This window comes from Podarcis tiliguerta (genome assembly GCF_965153285.1).
Source record: "Podarcis tiliguerta genome assembly, chromosome: 6".
In the NCBI taxonomy this organism is placed as follows: domain Eukaryota; kingdom Metazoa; phylum Chordata; class Lepidosauria; order Squamata; family Lacertidae; genus Podarcis; species Podarcis tiliguerta.
Genome location: NC_139539.1, coordinates 72,750,298 through 72,774,668, shown reverse-complemented (window position 1 = coordinate 72,774,668; position 24,371 = coordinate 72,750,298). Strand labels below are relative to the sequence as shown.

The window sequence follows — 24,371 nt, the reverse complement described above, 5'->3', positions numbered from 1 at the left end:
GCTGACTTACAGTGCAGAGCGTTATCATAAAATATTCTGATAATGGAGCATCCATAAATAATAATGTGTTCCATTGCTCGTCCTTGCATGTGTCTTGGGTTATTCCTCAGCAATGCACCTTCCTCTTTATTGAATTAAGAGATTTCTTTGCTAAGGTTTCAATGGAGAACAGGTGGACCTGTGCTGTTGATTGTTGAGAACAGCCGGTGTGGTACCACTGAGAAGAGACACTTAAGTCGGAGTAGTGTGGTAGATACAGGGGGGACTGTAGAGTGATAGGCTTGCATTGTAGTAGTAGTAGTAGTAATAATAATAATAATTTATTCATAACCCACCCAGCTGGCTGGGTTTCCCCAGCCACTCTGGGCGGCTTCCAGTAGAATTGATGATGATGATGATGATGATGATGATGATAAAGCAGCGATAAAACATCAGACATTAAAAACTTCCCTAAACAGGGCTGACCTTACAGAAGCGGTTCTCAACCTGTGGGTCCCCAGATGTTGTTGAACTACAACTCCCATCATCCCTAGCTAGCAAGGCCAGAGCTCAGGGATGATGGGAGTTATAGTCCAACAACATCTGGGGACCCACAGGTTGAGAACCACTGCCTTAAAGGATTATTTTGAGGACAAAATGGGCCCAATCCTATAATATACTGGATTTCTTGGAGGAACAGCAAGATGCAGTTGCTAATAATAATAACAACAATAATTCAAGAGCACTGCAATCCATAGGGGCTCGTTTTCTATTTTACCCATTTCACAACAAAATGCTTGCTATGTGCACTTATAATTCCCAGGAAATTTCTGGAAAAGGAAAGCGAGCGCTTCCTGCTTAGGAATAATAGTGGATATGAGCAGAGCTTAAAGAGGAGGATGTGTTATGCTTTTGATCCGCTGCTCCTGTTTAGCAAAACTTCAGGGGTATTTCCCTCCCCCCCCCCCGTTGTGTTTTGAACGCTTTAATAATTAATCGTAGGCATTCAAAGACACATGCCTTGTGCATCGGCAGGGCCTAAGGTGTATTTACATGAACGGCGCCCCTCCCAGACTTAGGTCTGCACATTTCTAGCTAATAAAAATGGTGATCTCCCCTGCACATGCAGCTTTCATGAAATATTCATGAGAGCTGCACCGGCGTTTCGAAAGCAGCTGCATCCTTGCGACTTCCATTGCTCGCTTATGAATATCCTGATGGGACCCACTTTAGAAGAGAGAGAACCTCCAGAAGGTACAAATCAGACAGGCTTTCGTGATAATTTTCTCCAGCTTAGGCATTTTAACAATAATGGGGAGAATATCTGTATTATAAGCAAAGCAGCATGTGCCGTGCCAACATTATCTTTCTCTCTCTCCCATCATGCTAACACACGGAAGCTTTGCGAAACAGAATCTTGAAGATGCAATCTTGTTTATTTCCACCTGCCTAAAGTGTCAGTGGTCTACCTGTTCAAAGGAGTCAGCGGTTCAAAGCTTTTATTATTATTATTTAAAGGATGTATTCCTAGGCCTCTTTGAAATTGCCAAAGTAGGTATTTGGATTCAGGCATCCGTGTCCTAGAGACAGAAATGAATTAATTTGCCCATTTCAGCTTCTCTCGGTTTTTTCGTTTTTCCAATTTTAAGTTGAATTTTCCACATTTCCCCATCAGTTTATGAATTTTATTTAAAGACTTCTTGAAAATTCAACAGGATTGTAGGGTGAATTTCTTTTTTTATATCCCTGTTCATATGTTCTTTTGCCTATCATACACATTTTTTGCAAGGCATTTTCCCACAATATAATGCATTTCTGCATATTCTTTTCAATAACATATGCATTCTTATACACATTACTTGGCTGGATAACTGCATTGCAAAATAGAGAGATGTACAAATTTCAAAGGACAGCTGTGCTTTGTTTTTCCGTATGGTCTTGGAAAGTCCAAATTAGGTAGGCCCACCTTTAAATGTGAATCCAATCAAAATTCTCTCTCTATAAATGTGAAATCAATTAATTTTCTTCTCCCATCTCCGCATGGTCATTGAATTGCTGAAGTTGAAACAGAGTTAACATCACTGTAGCAGCATGAAGAAAGTTGCTCTACAGAAATAATACCTTGTACAAAGCCAGAAGACAGAGTAAAGAATTTGCTGCCACTTTTTCTCACAACAAATGTTATCAACGCTACACTGATTTTTTCCTCATTCATATTCAGTTCCTTAGCAAGTGTCTCAAATTAGCCCTCGCACCTGAGATAGCAGATTTTCATCAGCTTGCAAAAATGTCAGTGATGACAGAAAATGGATGAAAATTGATTTGCTTTATCAAATACTGATTTATTTTATTTCTCTAATGCACAGTTTGCTGTTTAATGTAGCTAGGACTTTGTGGAGATTCCAGGTAATAATAATAATAATAATAATAATAATAATAATAATGCAAGAGCGAGTGGATGGATAGAGAGATACAGCTGAAAAACTGTGCAGAGAATCTGCTCCTGTATACATGCTGGAGAGCCTGGTTTGCAGACCATAGCTCCCCAAGTGAGCATACATCCTTCAGACATAATTCTCCCCCCCAAAAAAATCAGGGCATTTATCAGGTCTAGGGGGCTGTACCAAGGCAACCATGGCTATCTGCTAACCATTGTTCACCATTCAAAGGCAGCAGTTTCCTTCGCTAAGAAAAAAATCCCCATTAAGCACAACTAAACAATTCATAAGCACCAGCATTAGCCACAGTTAAGACTAATGGTGATTTCCCATAAACGAGAACTTGAAAACTGTAGCTAGAGTGGATATCCGATCTTGCATCAGCCCTCAGTAAACAATGACCATAAGAATGATATACTGTGCTTATATCAGCATGGAAGCTACATCTTGAATTACACGCCACAAGGGCACATGTGTGGCTGAGCCTACCTACTCTGTAGTCCCCCATGGTCTGATTGCACTGGGTAGCTACATGAGACAGAGCCTTCTTAGGGGCAGCACCTAGATTGTGGAACTTTCACCTGGCTTCATCATTACTGGTGTTCAACTGGCACATTAAGACCTCACAGAACACTTGGGACTGGAAGAACCAATTTCTGCTTCATGTCCTTATTCAACTTCTTGTTTTATAGATGGGTGGTCACAGGGAGAAGACTGGGAGGCGGGGCTGTCAAAAGCTGTAGAGGTAACATGGATTTGTGAGAAGGGAGAACCTGTGGCAGAGAGAAGCCCGGAAGCAGGGTGAGGGAGGCCCAGAGGCAGAGATGAGTCAGGCTGATGAAGAAGCAGGGATGTCTTCCCCTCATGCTGCAACGAACTCCCGTCCTCCCTTGTCTCACAGGACCAGGTGAGGCATGAAGTAGGACACGCCAAGGCAGGTACGCCAGCATAGTCTCAGATTACTTGTGAAAAACCCTGGAGAAGAGGAGACTTGGGCAGCTGTGGGAAGGCTGGGACCTTCAGTCCCCACAACTGCATCATAGGGACAAGACCTACCAAGGAAGAGTTGCTATGCTTGGCCTGGCACTCCTGAGCAGACCTTGTTTCCTTCACTTAGGGACCCCTGACCATTAGGTCCAGTTGTGGCCGACTCTGGGGTTGCGACACTCATCTCGCTTTATTGGCCGAGGGAGCCGGCGTACAGCTTCCGGGTCATGTGGCCAGCATGATTATGCCGCTTCTGGCAAACCAGAGCAGCACACGGAAACGCCGTTTACCTTCCCGCTGGAGCGGTACTATTTATCTACTTGCACTTTGACGTGCTTTCGAACTGCTAGGTTGGCAGGAGCAGGCACCGAGCAATGGGAGCTCACCTCAGGGATTCGAACCGCTAGCCTTCTGATCGGCAAGTCCTAGGCTCTGTGGTTTAACCCACAGCGCCACCCGCGTCCCTTTCCTTCACTTACTCTGTGTGATTTATTGCTTGCTGGCTGGCTGGCTCCTTGACAGGTCACATTTGGGCCCCAGACCTGAAGTCTGTCACCCCGCAGTGCAGTGGCTGGAATGTAATCCTCTAACCAGGGAAGTCAGGATTACCATACTTTTCTGTGTATAAGATGCTCCCTATTTTGGCGGACTAAATTTTAAGAAAATGAGGGGAGATGGTCCAAAGTTGTTGAGCTTTTTTTAGGGGGAGTTGCACACATGCCACCGCCCCAGCAAGGCCACTGCTGGGGGTTGGCAAAGTGGACAGCTGCTCCCCCATGCCACTGTGGCGGGAAGCTCCCTAGAGCGCAGGCTGCCAACCAGCTGACTGGTGGCGTCCCCTCCATGTTGCTGCGGGATACACTCCCTAGAGCAGGCACCTCCTGCAGCTGCATATGGGGGGGGGGAGTTGCGCACCCCAGCTGGTGGTGTGCAGCTTCCCCCCCCCCACGCCACTATCCGTGTATAGGACAACCCCAGTTTTTTGACATGATTTTTGAGTCAAAAAACCTTGTCTAATACACGGGAAAATACGGTAAAATCCTACCTCAAATCATGAAGTGATGACCTTGGGCCAGTCTCCATCTCTCACAGAACAGGTGTAAGGGTAAAAGGGGAGGAGAGAACCTTTAACAATGCAATGAAAGCAAAATAAATAAGAAACAAATGCTTCCCTATAAGCAGGACTCTTTGTGTGGGTCTTTCCCAAGCAAGCTGCTTCGCAACCGAAGAGATGGTAGTAATCAGATGGGAACAATGCACTCAAGTCACCTCTGCCCACCTTGCCATGTTATTCATACACACAGCCTTGCATTGTGGGAATCACACCAATCAGAATTGGCTCTGACACTGCTAGGAGGACGTCTGATGTCTGATGAGGGTCTGAGCTGAATTGAAACAGGTTACAGTTTCACTAAAAGGGCTGCCCATCTGGAGTTTTACTGAGTTATCTAAGCTGGTTTATATTCCTTAGTGTAAATCTCTGTGAAGTCAAGGCTTTAACATGCAAAGACCGGTATTATGAAGACTGAAGATAGGAATGTAGCCTATAAAAGACCGTACCTTGGGGCACTCAAATTAAATTAAACAATGATCTTCTTTCTGCGCAGAATACCTGCGTGACTAGTAGTGTAATACAAATCTCTCCTTTATCCAAAACTCAACGTTATGAGAGAGCCTTAGGCCTGTACTGCTGCTATTATATATAAAAATAAAAAGTTGAGGAAGCTTATGTGGAAAAGGTTTGGTTTTTTTTAACTGCTTGGTATGCAAAACTTATTAGCTGCAAAAAAAAGGGGGGAAACAGATGGGCATTTGCATTTGCAAAATCAACAAATGCAAACCACCCCAAAATGGCTTTACTTAATCAGGTTAAAGGATCTTAATGTTTGGGGTTGAACAACAAACAAACAACACTATAATAATTACAGCATAATTTATGCCTTGCCATATTGAAAATATATCTCGCTTTGGTTATCTCTCTCTTTTTCTCTCTCTCTCTTTTTACTAATGACTGTTTATTGTAATCATAATTTTAAATTTGTAACATAGTTTCAGTCCAGGGAAATAAGTGGATGACCCTGAGGGCCAGGAGAGATTTACTGTAGCACAGAAATCTGCTAATTTGGCTTCCAGTACCCCTATTACTTTAGCTTCCTGTACCAAAATGCATTTAGCTTATGGATGCTGTTATATTCTGCTAATCAGTTCAGAAGCAACTGGCAGCAGCAGAACCACTGTGGATTAGGCTACATGATTCTCAGAGAAGGAATCAGATGCTCAGCCCTTGTTTCCTCTCTCCCCTTCTATATCATCTTCATCTATTTAATGTAGTGCATATTATTAGTAGCATTAGTATTATTCCACTGCCAGAGACCATAAAATGGTCTCATGGTGACTAGCAGAGAAAATCTAAAACAAGGACAAGAAACACAGAGTACAATTTAAACACATAAACCAAATAAATGTGATCCCATATTCACCCCCCCCCCTAAAAAACAATTGTTCACTAACTCCACACTCTACCAGTGATTCCCATCCCCCCCCCCACTCTGGGCCAGCCACATTTTCAGAATAAAAAGTTGCTTGCCCCACACCACATTTTTTATTGCTAAGAAATTTGTGGGGAAAAACAACTCCCATCAGTGCTTGATTTAGAACATAGAACACAAATACAGTGGTACCTCGGGTTAAGTACTTAATTCGTTCCAGATGTCTGTTTTCAACCTGAAACTGTTCTTAACCTGAAGCACCATTTTAGCTAATGGAGCCTCCTGCTGCCGCCACCCCGCCGGAGCATGATTTCTGTTCTCATCCTGAAGCAAAGTTCTTAACCCGAGGTACTATTTCTGGGTTTGCAGAGTCTGTAACCTGAAGAGTATGTATCCTGAGGTACCACTGTGCATTATAATATGATCATAGGACATCGAGAAAGTGTAAAACAATGCAGCTATGTAAGAACATGGATCATTCCCAAAATATAATTACAAATGAGCCTCTTACATATGTACCTTAAGAATGTAAACAAACTCAGTGAGAGATGTGAGCTTGCTTTTGCTGGGTAATCTCATTTCTATTAGGTCTACTGTGAGACAAACTAACTCTCATCTCCTCATCAACACAAAGAAGCCTTTGTCCTTTCTGATCTTTCATATTTGCGAGAGCTGAAGATCCCCGTTTACAACAATATGTCGTGGAGATACTGTTTCTGGTTGTGTATATGTGTACACTTCACAGACTCATGTGTAAACCAATTGACAGAGTATAATCAAATGATGCCTGTTGTCTTTGTCCATGGAGTTTTCTTGGCAGGGATACTGGAGTGGCTTGCCGGTTCCTCCTCCAGGTGGATCACGTTTGGTCAAAACTCTCCATTATGACCTGTTCATCTTGGGTGCCCTGCCACCTCATGAGAAGAGAAGACTCCCTGGAAAAGACCCTGATGTTGGGAAAGATGGAGGGCACAAGGAGAAGGGGACGACAGAGGACGAGATGGTTGGATAGTGTTCTCGAAGCTACCAGCGTGAGTTTGACCAAACTGATGGAAGGCAGCGGAAGACAGGAGTGCCTGGTGTGCTCTGGTCCATGGGGTCACAAAGAGTCGGACACAACTAAATGACTAAACAACTACAATCAAATTATGCAACCAGGCCTATATCCCAAGGATAAAACTCCAGAGCATCCATTGTAAGACCATTGCTTTTTAACATACAACTTGCATCTAAGGAAACATCCCACCCCGGCCCCCATTAGCCTCCAACAAATGCCCCACAGAATTATGCTATGCAGTTCTGGAAATAATATTGACCTGACTGAAAAACATTCCATAGTTACTAGTTTTTGGAGGTTAACTGCATATTGAGTGTTTGAAAAACGTATTAATGTTTTATGGTGTTAACAACAGGTGCGTTTCAGATTTATTGCACCTGCTCTTGAAAAGTTAAGCTGTTTTTTCAGTTAACATGTCTTGTGTGGATGACTCTGGGAAAAGGAAGTGTTGCTAGCTCTCGTCTCAAACGGTAAAACCAAGAAACGGGGCCACTGTGGATTTAAAAAGATATCTAATCAGAACTTTTTAGAAATTTATCGGCACAAGGTTTGAAGACATGCCTCTTCAAACAACTCTGTAGCCACTCCACACCAGGAGAAGCTGAGAACCAAGTATGGAAAGTCAAGTAATATACAGGGATGCAGGCCCTCCCAAACTTTTGAAAATAAGAGAACAACATAACTCTAATTGACCCCCCAAAGACATAGTTCTCTTAAACTACAGGTAAGATGGAATAATAATAATAATAATAATAATAATAATAATAATAATAGGTCTTGATTGAACCACTTCACACTATCAACAGGAGCTCACATGACTGAAATTTAGGCTGCATCGTGTAGTTTCCAAGAAACTGGAAATAATAGTTCCACTTTACTCTGCACTGCTCAAATGGGGAACAGTGTCCAGTTCTTGGCACCATAATTTTGGGAGGACATAGAAAATTGGAACGGGTTCAGAGAATGGTAATGAATATTATCAGGAAAATGGAAAAGAAGTCCTACTAAAAAGTTGAAGGAAATAGGTTTATTAACCTCCAGAAGAGAAGACTGAGGAAAGGAGCTGAGAGAAGTAGAGAAGGGGACAAAGACCTGTTCTCTGCTGTCTCAGAGGGCAGCACTGGGCTTAATGGGCTTAAATTACAGGATAGTACATTTCAGTTGAATATCGGGGGGGGGGGGGGCTCTGGACGCTACAGCTCTGTGATTCTGAACAGTTCGACAACATCCAGGATTTTAACTGGGGCGGCTGCACCAGCTACCAATTTGTTTTGGGGCTCAATTCAAAGTGCTGGTTTCAACTTATACAGCCTTATGTGGCTCAGGATCTCAGTACCTCAAGGCCTGCCTCTCCCCACTGGTCCCTGTGATCATCATCTGAGGCCCTTCTTCATGTGTGCCCTCTATGGGAGGTTTGGAGAAGGGCCTTTCCAGTGGTGGCCCCTTACTTGTGGAATGCTCTCCCTAGGAAGGCATGGCTGGCACCATCTTTATCTATTTTCAGGTGCCACAAAGACTTTTCTCTTTACACAGGTTTTGGCCTTTTAATTTGAAGAGTCACACTGTGGATTCTTTCGGTGGGGTAGGATCAGTAAGTCCTGAATTGTTTTATATCCTTAACTGTGTTCTTAGATTTTTATTGGGTATTCTTAACTGGTTTCAATGTACGTCACTTGGGGTGCCTATGTGAGAAAAGCACCTAACCGATATAAGAAATAAACCATGCAAAATACAAGAGCGTCATCAAGAGCATCAGCCAAATTCATGAAGAATAAACTCCAAAAATGGTTATTAGTCATAGCAAGTGGGGCCCTGTGACAAAATGTTGCAGCGAGGTGTGTTTCCTGCTCAGCAGTGGCGTAGCGTGGGTTGTCAGCACCTGGGGCAAGGCAAGTAATTTGCGCCCCCTAACCCGTGTATTTGTGCCCCCTAACCCGTGGATTTGCGACCCCTAACCCAACCCCCAGATGTTGCGCCCGGTGTGGCCGGCCCCCCCCTGCACCCCCCACGCTACGCCACTGCGGCTCAGGATATTCCATTCCATTCCATTCCCTTTCGCTCTTGGGTATCCCATCCCCAACAGTCAGTCTGCATTCAACGGCCACTGACCATGCTCAGTCCTAACTGGGTTATTTGGGTTTCCCCCCACTCTTTAGGGCAGGCACCCCCAAACTCGGCCTTCCAGCTGTTTTGGGACTACAACTCCCATCATCACTAGCTAACAGGACCAGTGGCCAGGGATGATGGGAGTTGTAGTCCCAAAACAGCTGGAGGGCCGAGTTTGGGGGTGCCTGCTTTAGGGATTGAAAATAAATAAATAAATATCTTTTGAAAACCTTGGATTTCCCCAAGACTATGGGAAGTTCTTTCTTGCGTGAATGTGTGCTGATTTGGATATAGCACTCTGAACATCAGAAACAGGAGAAGTGATAGCTAGTACAGTGGTACCTCGGGGTACCTTGAGAGCCAGTGTGGTGTAGTGGTTAAGAGCGGTAGACTCGTAATCTGGGGAACCGGTTTCGCTTCTCCGCTCCTCCACATGCAGCTGCTGGGTGACCTTGGGCCAGTCACACTTCTCTGAAGTCTCTCAGCCTCACTCACCTCACAGAGTATTTATTGTGGGGGAGGAAGGGAAAGGAGATTGTTAGCCGCTTTGAGGGGAGTGAAAGGTGGGATATCAAGTCCAAACTCTAACTCCGCTAACCCAGAAATAGTACCTCGGGCTAAGAACTTTGCTTCAGGATAAGAACAGAAATCGTGCTCCGGTGGTATGGCAGCAGCAGGAGGCCCCATTAGCTAAAGTGGTGTCTCAGGTTAAGAACAGTTTCAGGTTAAGAACGGACCTCTGGAACGAATTAAGTACTTAACCCGAGGTACCACTGTATGGAATCTTCATCTTCAGAATCATAGTAACATAGAAGAGTAGAGCTGAGAGGGGCCACGGGGGTCATCTAGTCCAACCCTCTGCATTGCAGGAATCTTTTGCCCAACGTGGGCAAAATAGCATGCCAGAGTATATCTGTCTGTGGGGGGTTCTGGGGAAATAGCAGGAGATGGTTACTGCCTTCATGCGCTGCTGGTGGGCTCTGATGGCTACTGCAGGAAATGGGAGTTTGGACTAGATGGGACTTGTTGTGGTTCGGCAGGGCTGTGTTCTTAGAAGCTGGACCCAACAATTGCTTTGAAAATTGTTAATCTGCCTCTGTTGGTAGCTTAATTGCTGTTGATAATACTGCTACTACCACATTTATTTATCTCCAGCTCTTCCACTGGAAGTACCTAGGGCAACCCATAAAGCCTCGTAATATAATCAATAAAACTGCCAGAACAGCTTACAATTTCTAAAGAAGAAGAAGAAGAAGAGTTTGGATTTGATATCCCGCCTTTCACTCCCTTTAAGGAGTCTCAAAGCGGCTAACATTCTCCTTTCCCTTCCTCCCCCACAACAAACACTCTGTGAGGTGAGTGGGGCTGAGAGACTTCAGAGAAGTGTGACTGGCCCAAGGTCACCCAGCAGCTGCATGTGGAGGAGCGGAGATGCGAACCCGGTTCCCCAGATTACGAGTCCACTGCTCTCAACCACTACACCACACTGGCTAACAAATTAACATATAATACAACAACCTAAAAACAAACACATAATAGATATTAATAATAGTATCAAAGCTCCCATCTCTTGTCAGTAGTGCAGGATCAGGCATATGATAAGTACTCTGTTGTTTGTTTCCACCAAACCGCAAGCAATGCCAAAAAAGGGAAAAAAGCAAAAGGCTTCGTTTTCAATTATTGCAGATCAATGCTTTCTAAGTGCCTTTCCACTATCCGAGTTCCACCTCTTAGATTATTCTTTGCCTTGTTCATGATGATACACCAAGAACATAATCGCTTCCCACTCCTCCTGTGGGATGTCCAAAATTACCTTCAGAAAATTGAATCTGCCTTAATCCTACCCGAAATTTCACAGTACCTAATTACAGAATTGCAATCAATCATTAAAGCAAAAGAGACACCATTTGTGAATTTCACAGCTAATCTTATTGCAGACTCATGTCCTAGCAAGGGGCTTTTTAGTCTATGTGCTTGTCCCATTTCAAACTTAATTAAAGCTAACAATTTGCTCAAAGCCTGTCAAATTAAGGGGGGAAATTTCCCAGGGTAGGAAGAAAAATAACTCTTGGCTTAGGGTTCTGCAGAATGTATTTCCTTACTTCTCAGAAAACTTGACAGTAAAAACTCAGACGCCATCATCTACCATTGACAGCTGTCAGAAGAGACAGAAAAGGGGAGCTTCTAATGCCACAGTAATCATTTCCATAGTTAAGTGTACAGTCACTTGCACAAGGCTGCTCCTGGAGACACTCAGAATTCACTCCTATTGTTTGGTTAGCTTATTTCCCCTTTTACATCCTGTGCCTTCCTCTTTTGCAAATGCACAAGGGTTCCTGAAGAGGTCACCTTTCTTTCAATAGAACACATGAATGGCAGAACACACCAGTCTTCCATATAGGGCTTCTCTAGATAACCTATGGATTCAACATTCATCCCAATTTGCTTGCACTAAGCTTACATGGGGGTTAGATTACTTCATTCTGATTTGTTTACAGACTGCTAAAGGGATGCAGGTGGCGCTGTGGTCTAAACCGCAGAGCCTAGGGCTTGCCGATCAGAAGGTCGGTGGTTCGAATCCCCACGATGGAGTGAGCTCCCATTGCTCAGGCCCTGCTCCTGCCAACCTAGCAGTTCAAAAGCATGTCAAAGTGCAAGTAGATAAATAGGTACCGCTCCGGTGGGAAGATAAACGGTGTTTCTGTGCGCTGCTCTGGTTTCGCCAGAAGCGGCTTAGTCATGCTGGCCACATGACCCGGAAGCTGTCTGCGGACAAACGTCGACTCTCTCAGCCAGTAAAGCAAGATGAGCGCCACAACCTCAGAGTTGTCAGCGACTGGACCTAACGGTCAGGGGTCCCTTTACCTTTACCTAAAGGATGAATATTCTTCCTGCATTCTTCCTAATTTTTTGGTAGGGTCTTCTCCATGGTAATCCATCCACCCACCCCATACTTTTCAGTGCATGTCCCCACCACTTTCCTAATCACGAAGGTCATTAGGGGGGAAAAGTGGATCTATTGCATTTGGGCAGCAGTTTGTTTTAATCCCCTTTATTGCTCCAGTGCCTCCTGCAAAGGGGTGCCTGTGTGGGGACACCCATAGTTCAGAAGCGCATTTCTGACAGTGACCAAGCATGTGCACCAGGGTAGTGGGGATGTGCCCAAATGGCTGCCCCCAATTTGCCTGTGTTTTCATAGATGGCTGAACTGGGGTTGCCTGTTCACTTCTGTTCTAGGAATAAAAATCCAGCCCTTAAAATGATCCTTGAAATGGTTTCAAAGGACAAAGGGGATGCTTGCAATTCCGGAGTGAGGAGGAGAAATCTTCAGTGTGCCTCCGCCTTTGCTCTTAGGCCTTTTTCTTTCAAAAACTTGCTAAAGCTGCTGTCACACTGGAAAATATGAATGGTAGAAGCAGCAGAGTCCACTGCTACTACCACAGTGCCAACTCTGCTGCATTGGGTATAGTATTCAGCTAAGTTTACTCAGAATAGACACACTTAAATTAATGGACCACAGTCTTGTAGCTGTGAATTCCACAAGTTACCTGTGGACTGGAGGGGGGGGGGGGAGAGAACTGTCCTTTTATCTTTTCATTCAATTGAATCTTCACCAAAATTTCAGCCCTCGATGATATTTTCCAAGTATATAGCTATCGGGGGCACCATCTGGTGGGGCAGGGTCCCCCAAATTTTCAAGGAGGGGTCTGGGCCCCCTCAAAATTCTGTGGTGACTGAGTGCATGTCATGTGCGCATGCCACATGACATGCTCACTTCACTCATGCACGCTGTGCTATGTGCGTGACACATCAGAACGTCACACGGTGTGTGGGGGTGACACCAGGATTCTAAATACTGAAAAGGCAAGGTCTAAAAACAAGGGGCCATTTAGGACCCTGATCCATTTTGAGTCTGGGCTGTTCCTTAAATTTGTTTCAGACCATGCCTCACCACTGAGATCCCACTGCACTCTTCCATTCCAGCAAACAGCCTTGACAAAGGTGCAAGAATAGTTCTTTAACACAATGGCCTCTCTCAGAATTTAGGTTCTCACTGATGCTGCAAGCATGTCCAGGGTTCCTGGGAGCCCCGAAGACAGGTAGCTGGCCCAACTCACACAAAAAGGGAGCCGAAAAGGTTCCCCATTCCTTATCTAAGGGGTTAGTCGGAGAGTTGGAGGTAGGGGTAATGCTGGAAAGCTGGAAAATTGTAGAAATTTGAAAGCGTAACGCTGGTAGTCATCAAAAGAGGTTTAAAGACAATCAAGGCAAATCAAAAAAAGAAAAAAGAATAAACACTGACAACTGGGAAACACTGGCGTGCGAGTGCTCCAGTTGGAAAACAGCCTTTACCAAAGGTGTCATGGGCTTTGAAGATGCTCGAACTCAGGACGAAAGGGAAAAACGTGCTAAGAGGAAGACACACTTGGAAAACCCTCACCGTGATCAACTCCCACCCAGAAACCTATGTCCCTGCTGTGGAAGGACATGTGGATCCAGAACTGGCCTCCACAGTCACTTACGGACTGTGTTAAGACCATGTTCATGGAAGACAATCTTACTTGGCTATGAGTGATTGCCAAAGCAGGAGTAGGAGTAGGTGGGGGTACATGACAGTGGACAGGAATACAAGCAGAGTCGCAGTCTCTGGTTAAGTATAAGCTAACAACAAGGAACTGAAGTCACAGTATTAGTTTCCTTCTTACATCCATCTGGGAGGTGGAATAGTTTAGTTCAGTCGGGAGAGCATTAGACTCTTAATCTCAGGGTTATTGGTTTGAACCCCATGTTGGGTGAAAGATTCCTGTATTGTAGGCGGTTGGACTAGATGGACCTTATGGTCCCTTTCAACTCTATAAGTCTCTGATTCTGTGACACAGTTGCCTGTGTTGTAACAACAACAACAACAACAACAACAACAATAAAAATTATATCCCGCCCATCTGGCTGGGTTTCCCCAGTCACTCTGGGCAGCTTCCAACAAAAGATATTATTAAATATATTAAAACATCAGTCATTAAAAACTTCCCTACACAGGGCTGCCTTCAGATGTCTTCTAAACATCAAATAGTTGTTTTTCTCTTTGACATCTGGTGGGAGGGCATTCCACAGGGCGGGAGCCACTACCGAGAAGACCCTCTGCCTGGTTCCCTGTAACTTGGCTTCTCGCAGTGAGGGAACCGCCAAAAGGCCTTTGGAACTGGATCTCAGTGTCCAGGTTGAATGATGGGGGTGGAGACGCTCCTTCAGGTATACAGGGCCAAGGCCATTTAGGGCTTTAAAGGTCAGCACCAACACTTTGAATTGTGCTCAGAAACATACTAGGAGCCAATGTAGGTCTTTTCAATGAGTGGGAATTGGTGCGTAAGCTGCTCCCAGCTCGGTTAAGGCATGCACACAACTGGTCTGCAGTTAGGCTAGAGACTTCTTAGCCTGATGGGGAAGCAATACTTTTTTTAAAAAAATGGAGGCTTTATTGTTTTTCATTCCTTTTCTGACAACCTATTCCAGTTTAAAAGCACAAGCTTCATTCCCAATGCGAAATGCAAGGGCTTTTGGCTGCACTTAAGTAAAGCTGTAAGCAGAGTGTCATGACTTGCACAGGTGTTCTGCAGATCACTCACTCCAAGTTCCACTCGGCGGCACCTTAATGGAGACAGATTCTCCCTTTTTCCAATCATACTGACTGTTCCTGGACAGAATCAAGTTACTCTGAATTAGGTCTGGGCTTTCTGTCATGGCTGAACTGAGACGTCACAGCTCAAATCATTGCCTGAGCTATGAGAAATAGTGGCAGCTAGCTGAGAAAAGACTTGCGCGCTCGGCTGTGACCAAGTGGGTGTTCCCAAAACCTCTCCTCACAATTGGGAGGTTCGTAAACCATTTTTCGTCAGAGAACTCCAGCTTAAAATCCAGTGTAGTAGCATGAGGCATAGGTACTGGATAGCATGAACAGAGTAAACAAGGCTCATTTTGAAAATAAAAACAAAAACAATCACTTATTCGCACTCTTGTTTTTTGTTATATGTCTGGAAACTCACAGTATGGTGTGGGCAATTACAGTAGATCGGTCACAATGTCTTTTTTTTTAATAAAAAAAAAAGCTTTCAATTGGCCTGATTCTCGGGCGAGTACTGTCTTTTTCTGTGTATAAGACTAGGTTACTTTCTTAAAATATTGTGCTAAAAACTTGGGGTCGTCTTATACACGGATAGTGGAGAGGTGGTGGCTGCTGTGGCGTTTTGCTAGTGATTGGTGGGTGCTGCAAGGTCCACTGGCTATTGGCTGCTGCGGCAATTGGGTGGGCAATTGGTGCTTCCATTTGGTGAGCGTGCAGCTGATTGCAGGTGAGCGATTTTTGGCACTCCCCCCAAAAAGCTCAACAAGTCTGGGCAATCTCCCCCCATTTTCTTTATCTGGAGTCCCAAAAAAGAGGTGGCATCTTATACATGGGGGCATCTTATACACAGAAAAATACAGTACTTATGTGCTACTTAATGTTTTAGGTAGGGTTGCCATATTTCAAATAGTTGAAAATCCGGACAGAAAAGTTGTTGCACTACCTTTTTGAGCTCTTTTTATGGAAAATCGGCAAAAATGACACTGCCGACATGGGTTGCCACACTTCCAGATTTTCCCGTTTTTCCGATTTTCGGCCAGACACTGCTGCCATTTGCAGTATTCCGCATATGTCTGAGAAATTCCGGACATATGTTGTTGTTGTTGTTTAGTCGTGTCCCACTCTTCGTGACCCCGTGGACCAGAGCACGCCAGGCCCTCCTGTCTTCCACTGCCTCCCGCAGTTTGGTCAAACTCATGCTGGTAGCTTCAAGAACACTGTCCAACCATCTCGTCCTCTGTCATCCCCTTCTCCTTGTGCCCTCCATCTTTCCCAACATCAGGGTCTTTTTCAGGGAGTCTTCTCTTCTCATGAGGTGGCCAAAGTATTGGAGCCTCAGCTTCACGATCTGTCCTACACTGAGCACTCAGGGCTGATTTCCTTAAGAATATAGCAACCCTGTTTTAGGGTGACCTGGGGAGCTATGACTGAAAGGAAGATAGGCTGGAAATACCACAGACTTTTGAGGGGGCGGGAAAGGAAGGTAGTAAGAAGCAAGAGTCACCAGCTATGACTCTTGTCATGTTTGTTACTGAGGACAAGAGCCAACCCATCTTGTTTGACATGCTACTCAGAATTGATCTGGCATGGGTATCCATGCCAATGCCATTCATTCACTCATTCATTCAATCTTTCTTTCTCTAAAGCACTTTCTGAAAGTTGGCTGGCCTCCTGTCAACTATAGCTTCCACAATGCATTAGTTTAGGATATGCCTGAATTCAGCTTGTCTGCCAGACACATCTGCACATTAAACTCCAATGTCCAGAATAACCACACATGAGTTGCAGCACAAAACAGAAAATGAACAATTTTCCCTACAAATTATACCAGTAGGCACAAATTTGAAGTACAGGGTTGCATTCAACTACGTGTTACTCAGAGCAAAACCCACTGAAATTAATGAATCTTAGACAGCAATGCATGTTGACTTCAATAGGCCTACTCTGAGTAGAACTAGCACTGAATACCACCCATAGGAATTTTGCCTTGAGTTGTGAATGGTGATGGGAAAGTTGCCAGGTCCAATTAGGGATGGACCAATGTGTCAATTTCAATTTCTCTCAGTTTCTCATTTGTCCAGTCTTAAATTTGGTTCTCCAAATTTCCACGTCAATTTAGGATTATTATTTTTTTAAAGTCCTCATGAAAATTCATCAGCATTTAATTGCATTTCCCCTGATACACTAGTTTGCTTGCAATTTTATCTAATATACACATTTTAAAAAAGCAATTCTCCCTAATACAATGCATCTTTGTAAGTTAATTTGACCAATCTATATACTTCTCTGCACAAATTGTCCCAGTTTATGTATTTTGCACACATTATGAAAATTGCAAAATTGGGAGAAGCATGAATTTTGAAGGATGGCTCTGCTTCTGTTCTTGAATTATTTTTGGAGGTGCAAATTAAATAGGCTCACCTTCAGATGCAAACTAAATTGAATTATTCCTTCATCTCTAGTGGCAACTACAGTCCTGTCTTTAAAGGTTTTTGAGAGAACTTTGCAACAACTCCCTTTTCCAGCTCAAATGAAGGCTTCCCCGCCTTCGGTTTAGCTCAAAGTCTGAATTCATCAAAATGTGTTCTTTAGTGACCATGTTACATGAAATAAAATATCCCGTAATGATGAAATAACTCAGGCTACTGTAACAAGACATAAGGCATGGCATGCAAAAGTGCTCTTAAAAACCATGGCATACCAGTTAAAACTGGAGCAAGAGCCATTTACACTATTGATTTCTCTGTGACATTAAGGGTCCAAATTCAATCATTATTCTCTTTGGTTGTCACAGGTTAATAACAGCTGAATTTTGGACCGAAGAATCAACACAAACATTGCCAGGTAAAAACAATAAATTGTTTCCATCTGAAGCAAAGTCAATACACGACTCTTTTCTTCTTTTTCTTTCAAGTGACAGCTTTTTGTGAAGGCCTGGGGAGAAGAGTAAGAGGAGGAAATGCCGTCCTCCTTTCAAGCCCACTGGTTCTTCACTAACCAGTTCCTCCACTAACCTACTCATCTTCAGTCAATTCTGCCAAATATTTGATCACTCTCCCACAGAAAAGGTCCGTTCTCTCTACTTTCCATATAGAAAATAGTTTCATGGGGAAAGAAAGTGGCTTTCATATTGCTCCTCAAATTCAGTTCCCCAGAATTTCCATTTAAAATGTGTTAGGTAGAAGTAGGGTTGAGCAAATGTGTCAATTTAAGTTTCTCTCAGATTCTCATTTTTCCAGTCTCAGGTCGATTCCTCCACATTTCCATGACAGTCTTCTTTTCTTTTCTTTTCTTTTCTGAAGGCCTCATGGAAATTCATCAGCGTTTTATTTTGAATGTCTCTTAATATATACATTTGAATGCAATTTTGCCTAATATACGTCTTCGTGAAAAGCAATCTGCTATCACACAAGGCATTTTTGGTATGCTGTTTCCATGAGCGTATGCATCTTAACACACATTTACCCCTATTCTTGAACATGTTACTTGGCTGAAGACCCCATTACAAAATTTGGTTAAGTGCACATTTTGACGGATGCCTGTATTTCAGTTCACACATTGCTTTTATATGCGCCGGAAGCCTCCCAGAGTGGCTGGGGCAGCCCAGCCAGATAAACAACAATAATTAATTAAAGTGTGAACTGAATTGAACTTCTCCATCTCTAGGTAGACAGATGCTTGCTATTCCCTCAGTTCCCAACATGTTCACAGCAGCATTTCCTGGGTCTCAGTCCCTGCAGTGGCAATTCCAACCATCCCTCCTCACATCGAACAGTTCGCACAAAGGGTGAGGTCAGGGCCAGGGATCTGGGGAAAGACAGTGGGTAGAATTGACTGAAGTGAGTGTGAGACCACAACAACTTTGGGTCGCAGAACCAAAGCTTCCTTCCTTCTCCTTCCCTCATGCATCCTCCAGATCGACTCCGAATGGTTGGGGAAGGAGCCCTCAGAGCAAATTGTGAGAGTGCAAGGGCAGAAAGGAGAGGGGATGTTTTCTTGTGTGAGTGGAAGTCATTCCACTCATGCAATGCCTTCGAAGGATACAATGCACTGACAGACTGAGGACGACTGCGGTTGCTCTAAGGTCCAATTCAAAGTGGAACCAAAGAAGCAGATGTATAAAGTCCAGTTTCACCCTTCCCTGCCACATCACACATCACTAAATATCTGCACGATTGAATTAAAAATGTTCCATGCAAGCATCTTATTTATGCCACTGAAAAACGCAAAAGAATTAGCTGTAGAGTGCCCTTTTAAACTGATAGCCAATGGGGGGAAAAATAGACTTTCCTGACTCTTACAGGGCAAAACATTTTATCCTGACCATTTCTATAGGAGTAAAATAGTATTTCTTCTATCACTGTACAAAAAGGTGGTAGGTGGTATGATTAAACAATATTTCAACTCTTTAGTTCATGCAGAGGTTACCTGCCAGAGGGCATAAAGGTTTGATTAGGTTTATGTCGGACATGAGAAATTTCAAAGGAAAACCATACACCTTTTCTAATATATGAGTGCTGCACCTACAAATGACTTCTTTTCATGTGGCCAGGTATGGCAAGCATTTAGTCCCTTTCTGATTACTAACATGAAGAAAAGAATAGGAATCACGGGGAAATAATAATAACAGTCTTTCATACAATCAAGGGGGTGCATTAAAGAGCATAAAGATTATGTACTGGCTAGATCTTTCATTTTTATTTGGTTTTGGAGCAGAATAGATTGTTGATGGTATTTGATCTCAGCCCTGATCAAAAATAAAATGGAAAATGATTTTAAAGCCTTGAAACTGCTCTGTTTGGTAATTTCAACAGTCCATCTAGCCAAGCTCACTGCATCTAAGAACACCTCCTCCTGTGTTTAAGGAACCTACGAAGTGTAACAAATTCCTTAGAGCACTGATGGCCAAACTTGGCCCTCCAGCTGTTTGGGGACTACAGTTCCCATCATCCCTGACCACTGGTCCTGTTAGCTAGGAATGATGGGAGTTGTAGTCCAAAAACTGCTGGAGGGCCAAGTTTGGACATCACTGCTTTAGAGAAAGGGACACATTCAGGCAAGTTAATGGCATCAATCCAATGTCTGTGTACTAAAGAAGATAGCGAATCTATGGACTCCAACTCCCATGAGCTCCAGCCAACACGGTCAATGGTCAGGAATGATGGGAGCTGTAGCCCAAGTGCAGATTCTAACAGGACCACAGATCCCCCATTGCTGTACTGTAACCTTGTGCTGAGGCTACACTGACATTGGTGCATGTGAGAACATAGTAACACAATAAGAGTCCTCCTGGATCAGAACAAACATCGATCTACTTCCAAGTCAGTCTCCCGTCCCCCTTCTCCTTGTGGTCACTCCTCAGTATCCAGTCATTCCCTAACTTCTGCACCTTTCTCAGCTCTATAACGACCATTTTGGGGTGTTCCAACCAGGAACTGTACACAATGTCCCAAGGGTGTTTACATCATGGATTTTATACTGGCATTATGCTATTGGCAGTTTTCATTTCTTTCTTTTCAATTTCTAAGAATCCTTAACACGGAATTCATCATTTTCACAGCAACTGCAAACTGGGGTGAAGTTCTCATTAAGCTATCTACCATGGCTCAAAGATCTATTTACTGGTCAGTTATGGCAAATTCAGACATGCATGGGAGTATATAGTGCGGTGTAATGGAAAATGTTGGACATTGACCAGAGAGAATTGGGGACAAAGGAACATAGGAAGTAGGCTTTATATTAAGTCAAACCATTTATAACTCTAACTCAGTATTGTCTACACCAGTGATGACCGAACTTGGCCATCCAGCGGTTTTTGAACTACAACTCCCATCAACCTTAGCTAACAGGACCAGTGGTCACAGATGATAGGAATTGTAATCCCAAAACAGCTGGAGGGCCAAGTTTGGCCAACAATGGTCTACACTGACTGACAGTGGCTCGCTCGGGTTTCAGACATCTGTCTTTCCGAGATCTACCTTGAGATTTTAAGGGTTGGACATGAGACCTTTTGCATGCAAAGTATATGCTCTATCTCTGAATTACAAGCCTTCCTTTAACAGGTCCAAATCCCTGCTGAGGCACAAAGCAAACTGGGTGATCATCTCTGACCTAATTTTTATGAGGGGGAAGGGGAATGAGCCATGTGCACCACCCAAAACGTCTGGAGGGCATGATAAAAACAAATAAATATAAATCATTGAACTGAAGGTAATAATTCAACCATATTATTAAATTAAACAAATTAATACATTGAAGAAATAAATATAAATAATCAAATCTCTGCAGGGGGGGGGTCATTGGTTTGTTTTTCTTTTCCTTTTGTTTTATTCATGTTGTCAATTTGTATTTTATATGTTGTGAAGTGCCCTGTCATTTTTGGATGAACATCAGCATACAAATTAAATAAATAATACAAGGAGTTATTAATAAGGTTACCTTATTAAATGTTATGGTCCGCTTTAAAAACACTCACTGTTTCTGGATTCTGCAGTGATATTGGGCAAAAAAGCTTCACAATGGTTTGTACTTTCAAAGTCTGCCTTAAGGCTGAATGACATTAAATACAGCAGATATGTTTGTTCCAGATACCCTGAGGTTGGCTATGGTGAATGCAGGCTTGAAACTGTGACCGGTTTTGTGTAGAGGGATGGAAAGGCCTGTCCATTTCTGACCTGTGTCAGGTTCAAGAGAGGAGATTACAAGAAAGCAAATTCTCACTGAACATCAGGAAATCTTTATTGTTATTTCTTGGAATTTGACTTAAGAACAAGGAATGCAGAGGAGGAGGGGTGGATTTTTTAAAATAATGTAGGAATAAAACATATTTGGAAAGCAGCCAGCAGCAAAAGGAAGACATGGAACTAAATGAGTTATTGGTATATTCCAGTAACAGTAGTAATTTTGTCCTTGCTAGAAAGCAACAGCAGGAGAGGAGATTAAAGGAAGCAACAGGGAGAAATGGAAAACAGATACCCAGAAGGCAAAGGGAAAGAAAAGCAGTTAAAGCACACAGAACTCAATAAAGAAATAGGGGGAAATTATATATGACCTAGTAAACTACGATAAACAAATAAGTAAAAAAAAATGCTAACGAGAAATGGCAACAAATCTGAAAGAAAAGTAAAAGGTAAAGGGCTGATTTGTGCTTGGTTCAATTTCGTTGCTTGTCAATCCAACTTGAATTAACCAATGATTGCTGGATGGGTGAACAATTTCAATCAATCAAGAAAAAAATATATCAATCAATCAATCAATCAAAACATTTGATGTTTGAGCCAGAGGTCATAATGAGATCAAGCAGACAAAAAGCTTAACTCAACTGTGGGCAGACACGGTTCAAAATATAATAGAAGGAATTGTCACAAACTGTTGCAATTTAATCTGCAATGCAAATACATCTTTATAAGCCTAATGCACTGCAAACAAAAATTGATAACTGCTTCTTTAAGATTCAGAGGGGTCTCATGTCTCTTGCTTACTAGCTAGGCTCGTGTCCCTCTGAAATGTATGCCCCAGATCTGCTAGCGGAATTTTCCAAGTGAGATACTAGAGTAGGGCCTATTACTAAATGACTGGGCCCAAGACAAAGGTCACTGAAACATCACAGGTATTTAGCCTTGCCTTGCGGCTGAGATGCTTAAAGTCAGCTGGTCAATTTTATTTTTAACCCTTGACCTCATCTAGCCATAACAAATTCTTTCGAGGAACCATCAATCTTCAGTCCTTGCTAGGTTGTAATTATAGTTCCACCCAACATGGGATAAAGTGAGAGTCTGGATTTCTCCCATAGGGGGAACATTATTTCATTGGAAGGTACCGATATTTTCCCCAAGAATGAAAATTAGGGTCGTATACAGAGCATTAGTTTATATACGTTAGTGCCACACTAGTGAATCAAACTATACACCGCACTATTCCTGAGACACTGAAAAGCAAAGCTGTGTGCAGCGCTCACAGAGAAGAAAAAGAAAGTCTGCAAGAAATCCAGTTTTATGTGTGTGTCTGTGTTGCATATGGTGCATTTGAGTTCTTGTATAATGCACAAGTGGGAATGGGTGAAAATCGAGAAGCAGCAAGTTTGGATTAATTTTGTCATGCAAATTTTGTCATAAGATTCGAAGCTCATTCGTTGTTGGAGGCAGATAAGCATTTGACCTTCAAACAAACTTCTAATTTTGCAGCGTATTGGGGGGTGGCGGGAGGGGGAGAAAAGGGACACAGATGGCCAGATGGATAATTTCTGATATAGGATGGAATGGCACATACACGCTATTCCACACACACACACACACTCAAGGTTTTGTGTTTCTAGTCAAGGTAAATCCTGAAGGGGTTTTTCATCAAGATAGAAATATAAGCTTTCCCCCCTCCCCCACCCATTTCTTTCTTTTGCATAAGCCGTTTCCAACCTGTGCCAGCAGGAATAATGTATGCAAGTACTGGAAGCCTCTTGAATGTGTAGTCAGTGGGGAACAGCCTGGCTACATGCGTTTTTACATATCTTCGAGCTACAGCGGAATCAAAGAGCCAACTGCTGAATTTCAGAGCCCAAGGCTATCCTGTGGATTTATAAGACCCCTTGAAGGAATCAGATCCATAAGCCAATAATATGCCAACATTATTATTATAAAAACATATATGTATATAACAGTAGTGGGTTTTGCTTCCCATATAAAGTGGATTTTTTTTTAAATTTTAATATTTTATACTCTTCTATTATCTTTTAAGCAAGTTACTCATTTAAAAGTTATTTCACTGGCTCGGAGCATCGCATTATGGAAATCGAGTCGGTGTTAACTTACAATTTTCATCCCGAAGAATGCTGTGCACCCCAAAACACTTCCTGATTGTTTTTATTTGAATTCATAAAGCGGCACATCCCATAGGCTTGGAACAACTTGCATTTCAGCTCCACTCTTCCTTGGTATAAACACACTTGTCACTTTCCTTTCCAACCTTCCCTTTTCCTGGCCCTTCCTTAAACAAGCAGGCATCTCCTTCTGAGGGGATGAATACTGTGACATTTCAGACAGATAGGTGCAGGGATTTTTGTGTGCAAGGAGAGTCTTCGAAGTTTTTAAGGGAGGGAAGAGATGCACACATACACATCATCGGGGGGTAAGCATACAACACAGAAGTAGCCCGAGCAAGTAATCTGCAAAATTTCAGGAGGATCAGTGCAGGGGCTTTTGTGCAACTTTAGCTTCTAAAGTTGTGTGTGGGAGATGGCTACTTTGTTTTCTGCTCAGTTGGTTTCAGCTGGTAAGTCCCTTCTACATATCTTCCAAAAGCACTGCGATTGGATGTGAAAAAGAGAACTATGGTAAGATTATCTTCTGATTTGAAGCTATAAAGGTAAAGGTACCCCTGCCCGTACGGGCCAGTCTTGACAGACTCTAGGGTTGTGCGCCCATCTCACTCAAGAGGCTGGGGGCCAGCGCTGTCCGGAGACACTTCTGGGTCACGTGGCCACCGTGACATCGCTGCTCTGGCGAGCCAGAGCTGCATACGGAAACGCCGTTTACCTTCCCGCTAGTAAGCGGTCCCTATTTATCTACTTGCCCCCGGGAGTGCTTTCGATCTGCTAGGTTGGCAGGCGCTGGGACCGAACAACGGGAGTGCACCCCGCCGCGAGGATTCGAACCGCCGATCTTTCGATCGGCAAGCCCTAGGCACTGAGGCTTTTACCCACA

General features: G+C 43.3%; 1 protein-coding gene across 5 annotated transcripts in view; it reads right to left on the bottom strand.

Annotated features, from left to right (window-relative positions):
* Positions 1 to 24,371, bottom strand: part of DPYD (dihydropyrimidine dehydrogenase) — a 498,994-nt gene that overhangs the window by 112,282 nt on the left and 362,341 nt on the right. Inside the window, exon 17 of one of the 5 annotated variants that reach the window (XR_014512316.1) lies at positions 20,980 to 24,025. The exons of 3 other annotated variants lie outside the window; for them this stretch is intronic. Coding sequence is in view for 1 of the 2 variants with exons in the window: in XM_083444838.1 (XP_083300964.1) it covers positions 23,924 to 23,971 (48 nt within the window). In the remaining variant the exon portion in view is untranslated. Of the gene's footprint in view, positions 1 to 20,979; positions 24,026 to 24,371 lie in introns of those variants that run through there. One more of the 5 variants, XM_083444838.1, reaches the window with a different exon arrangement.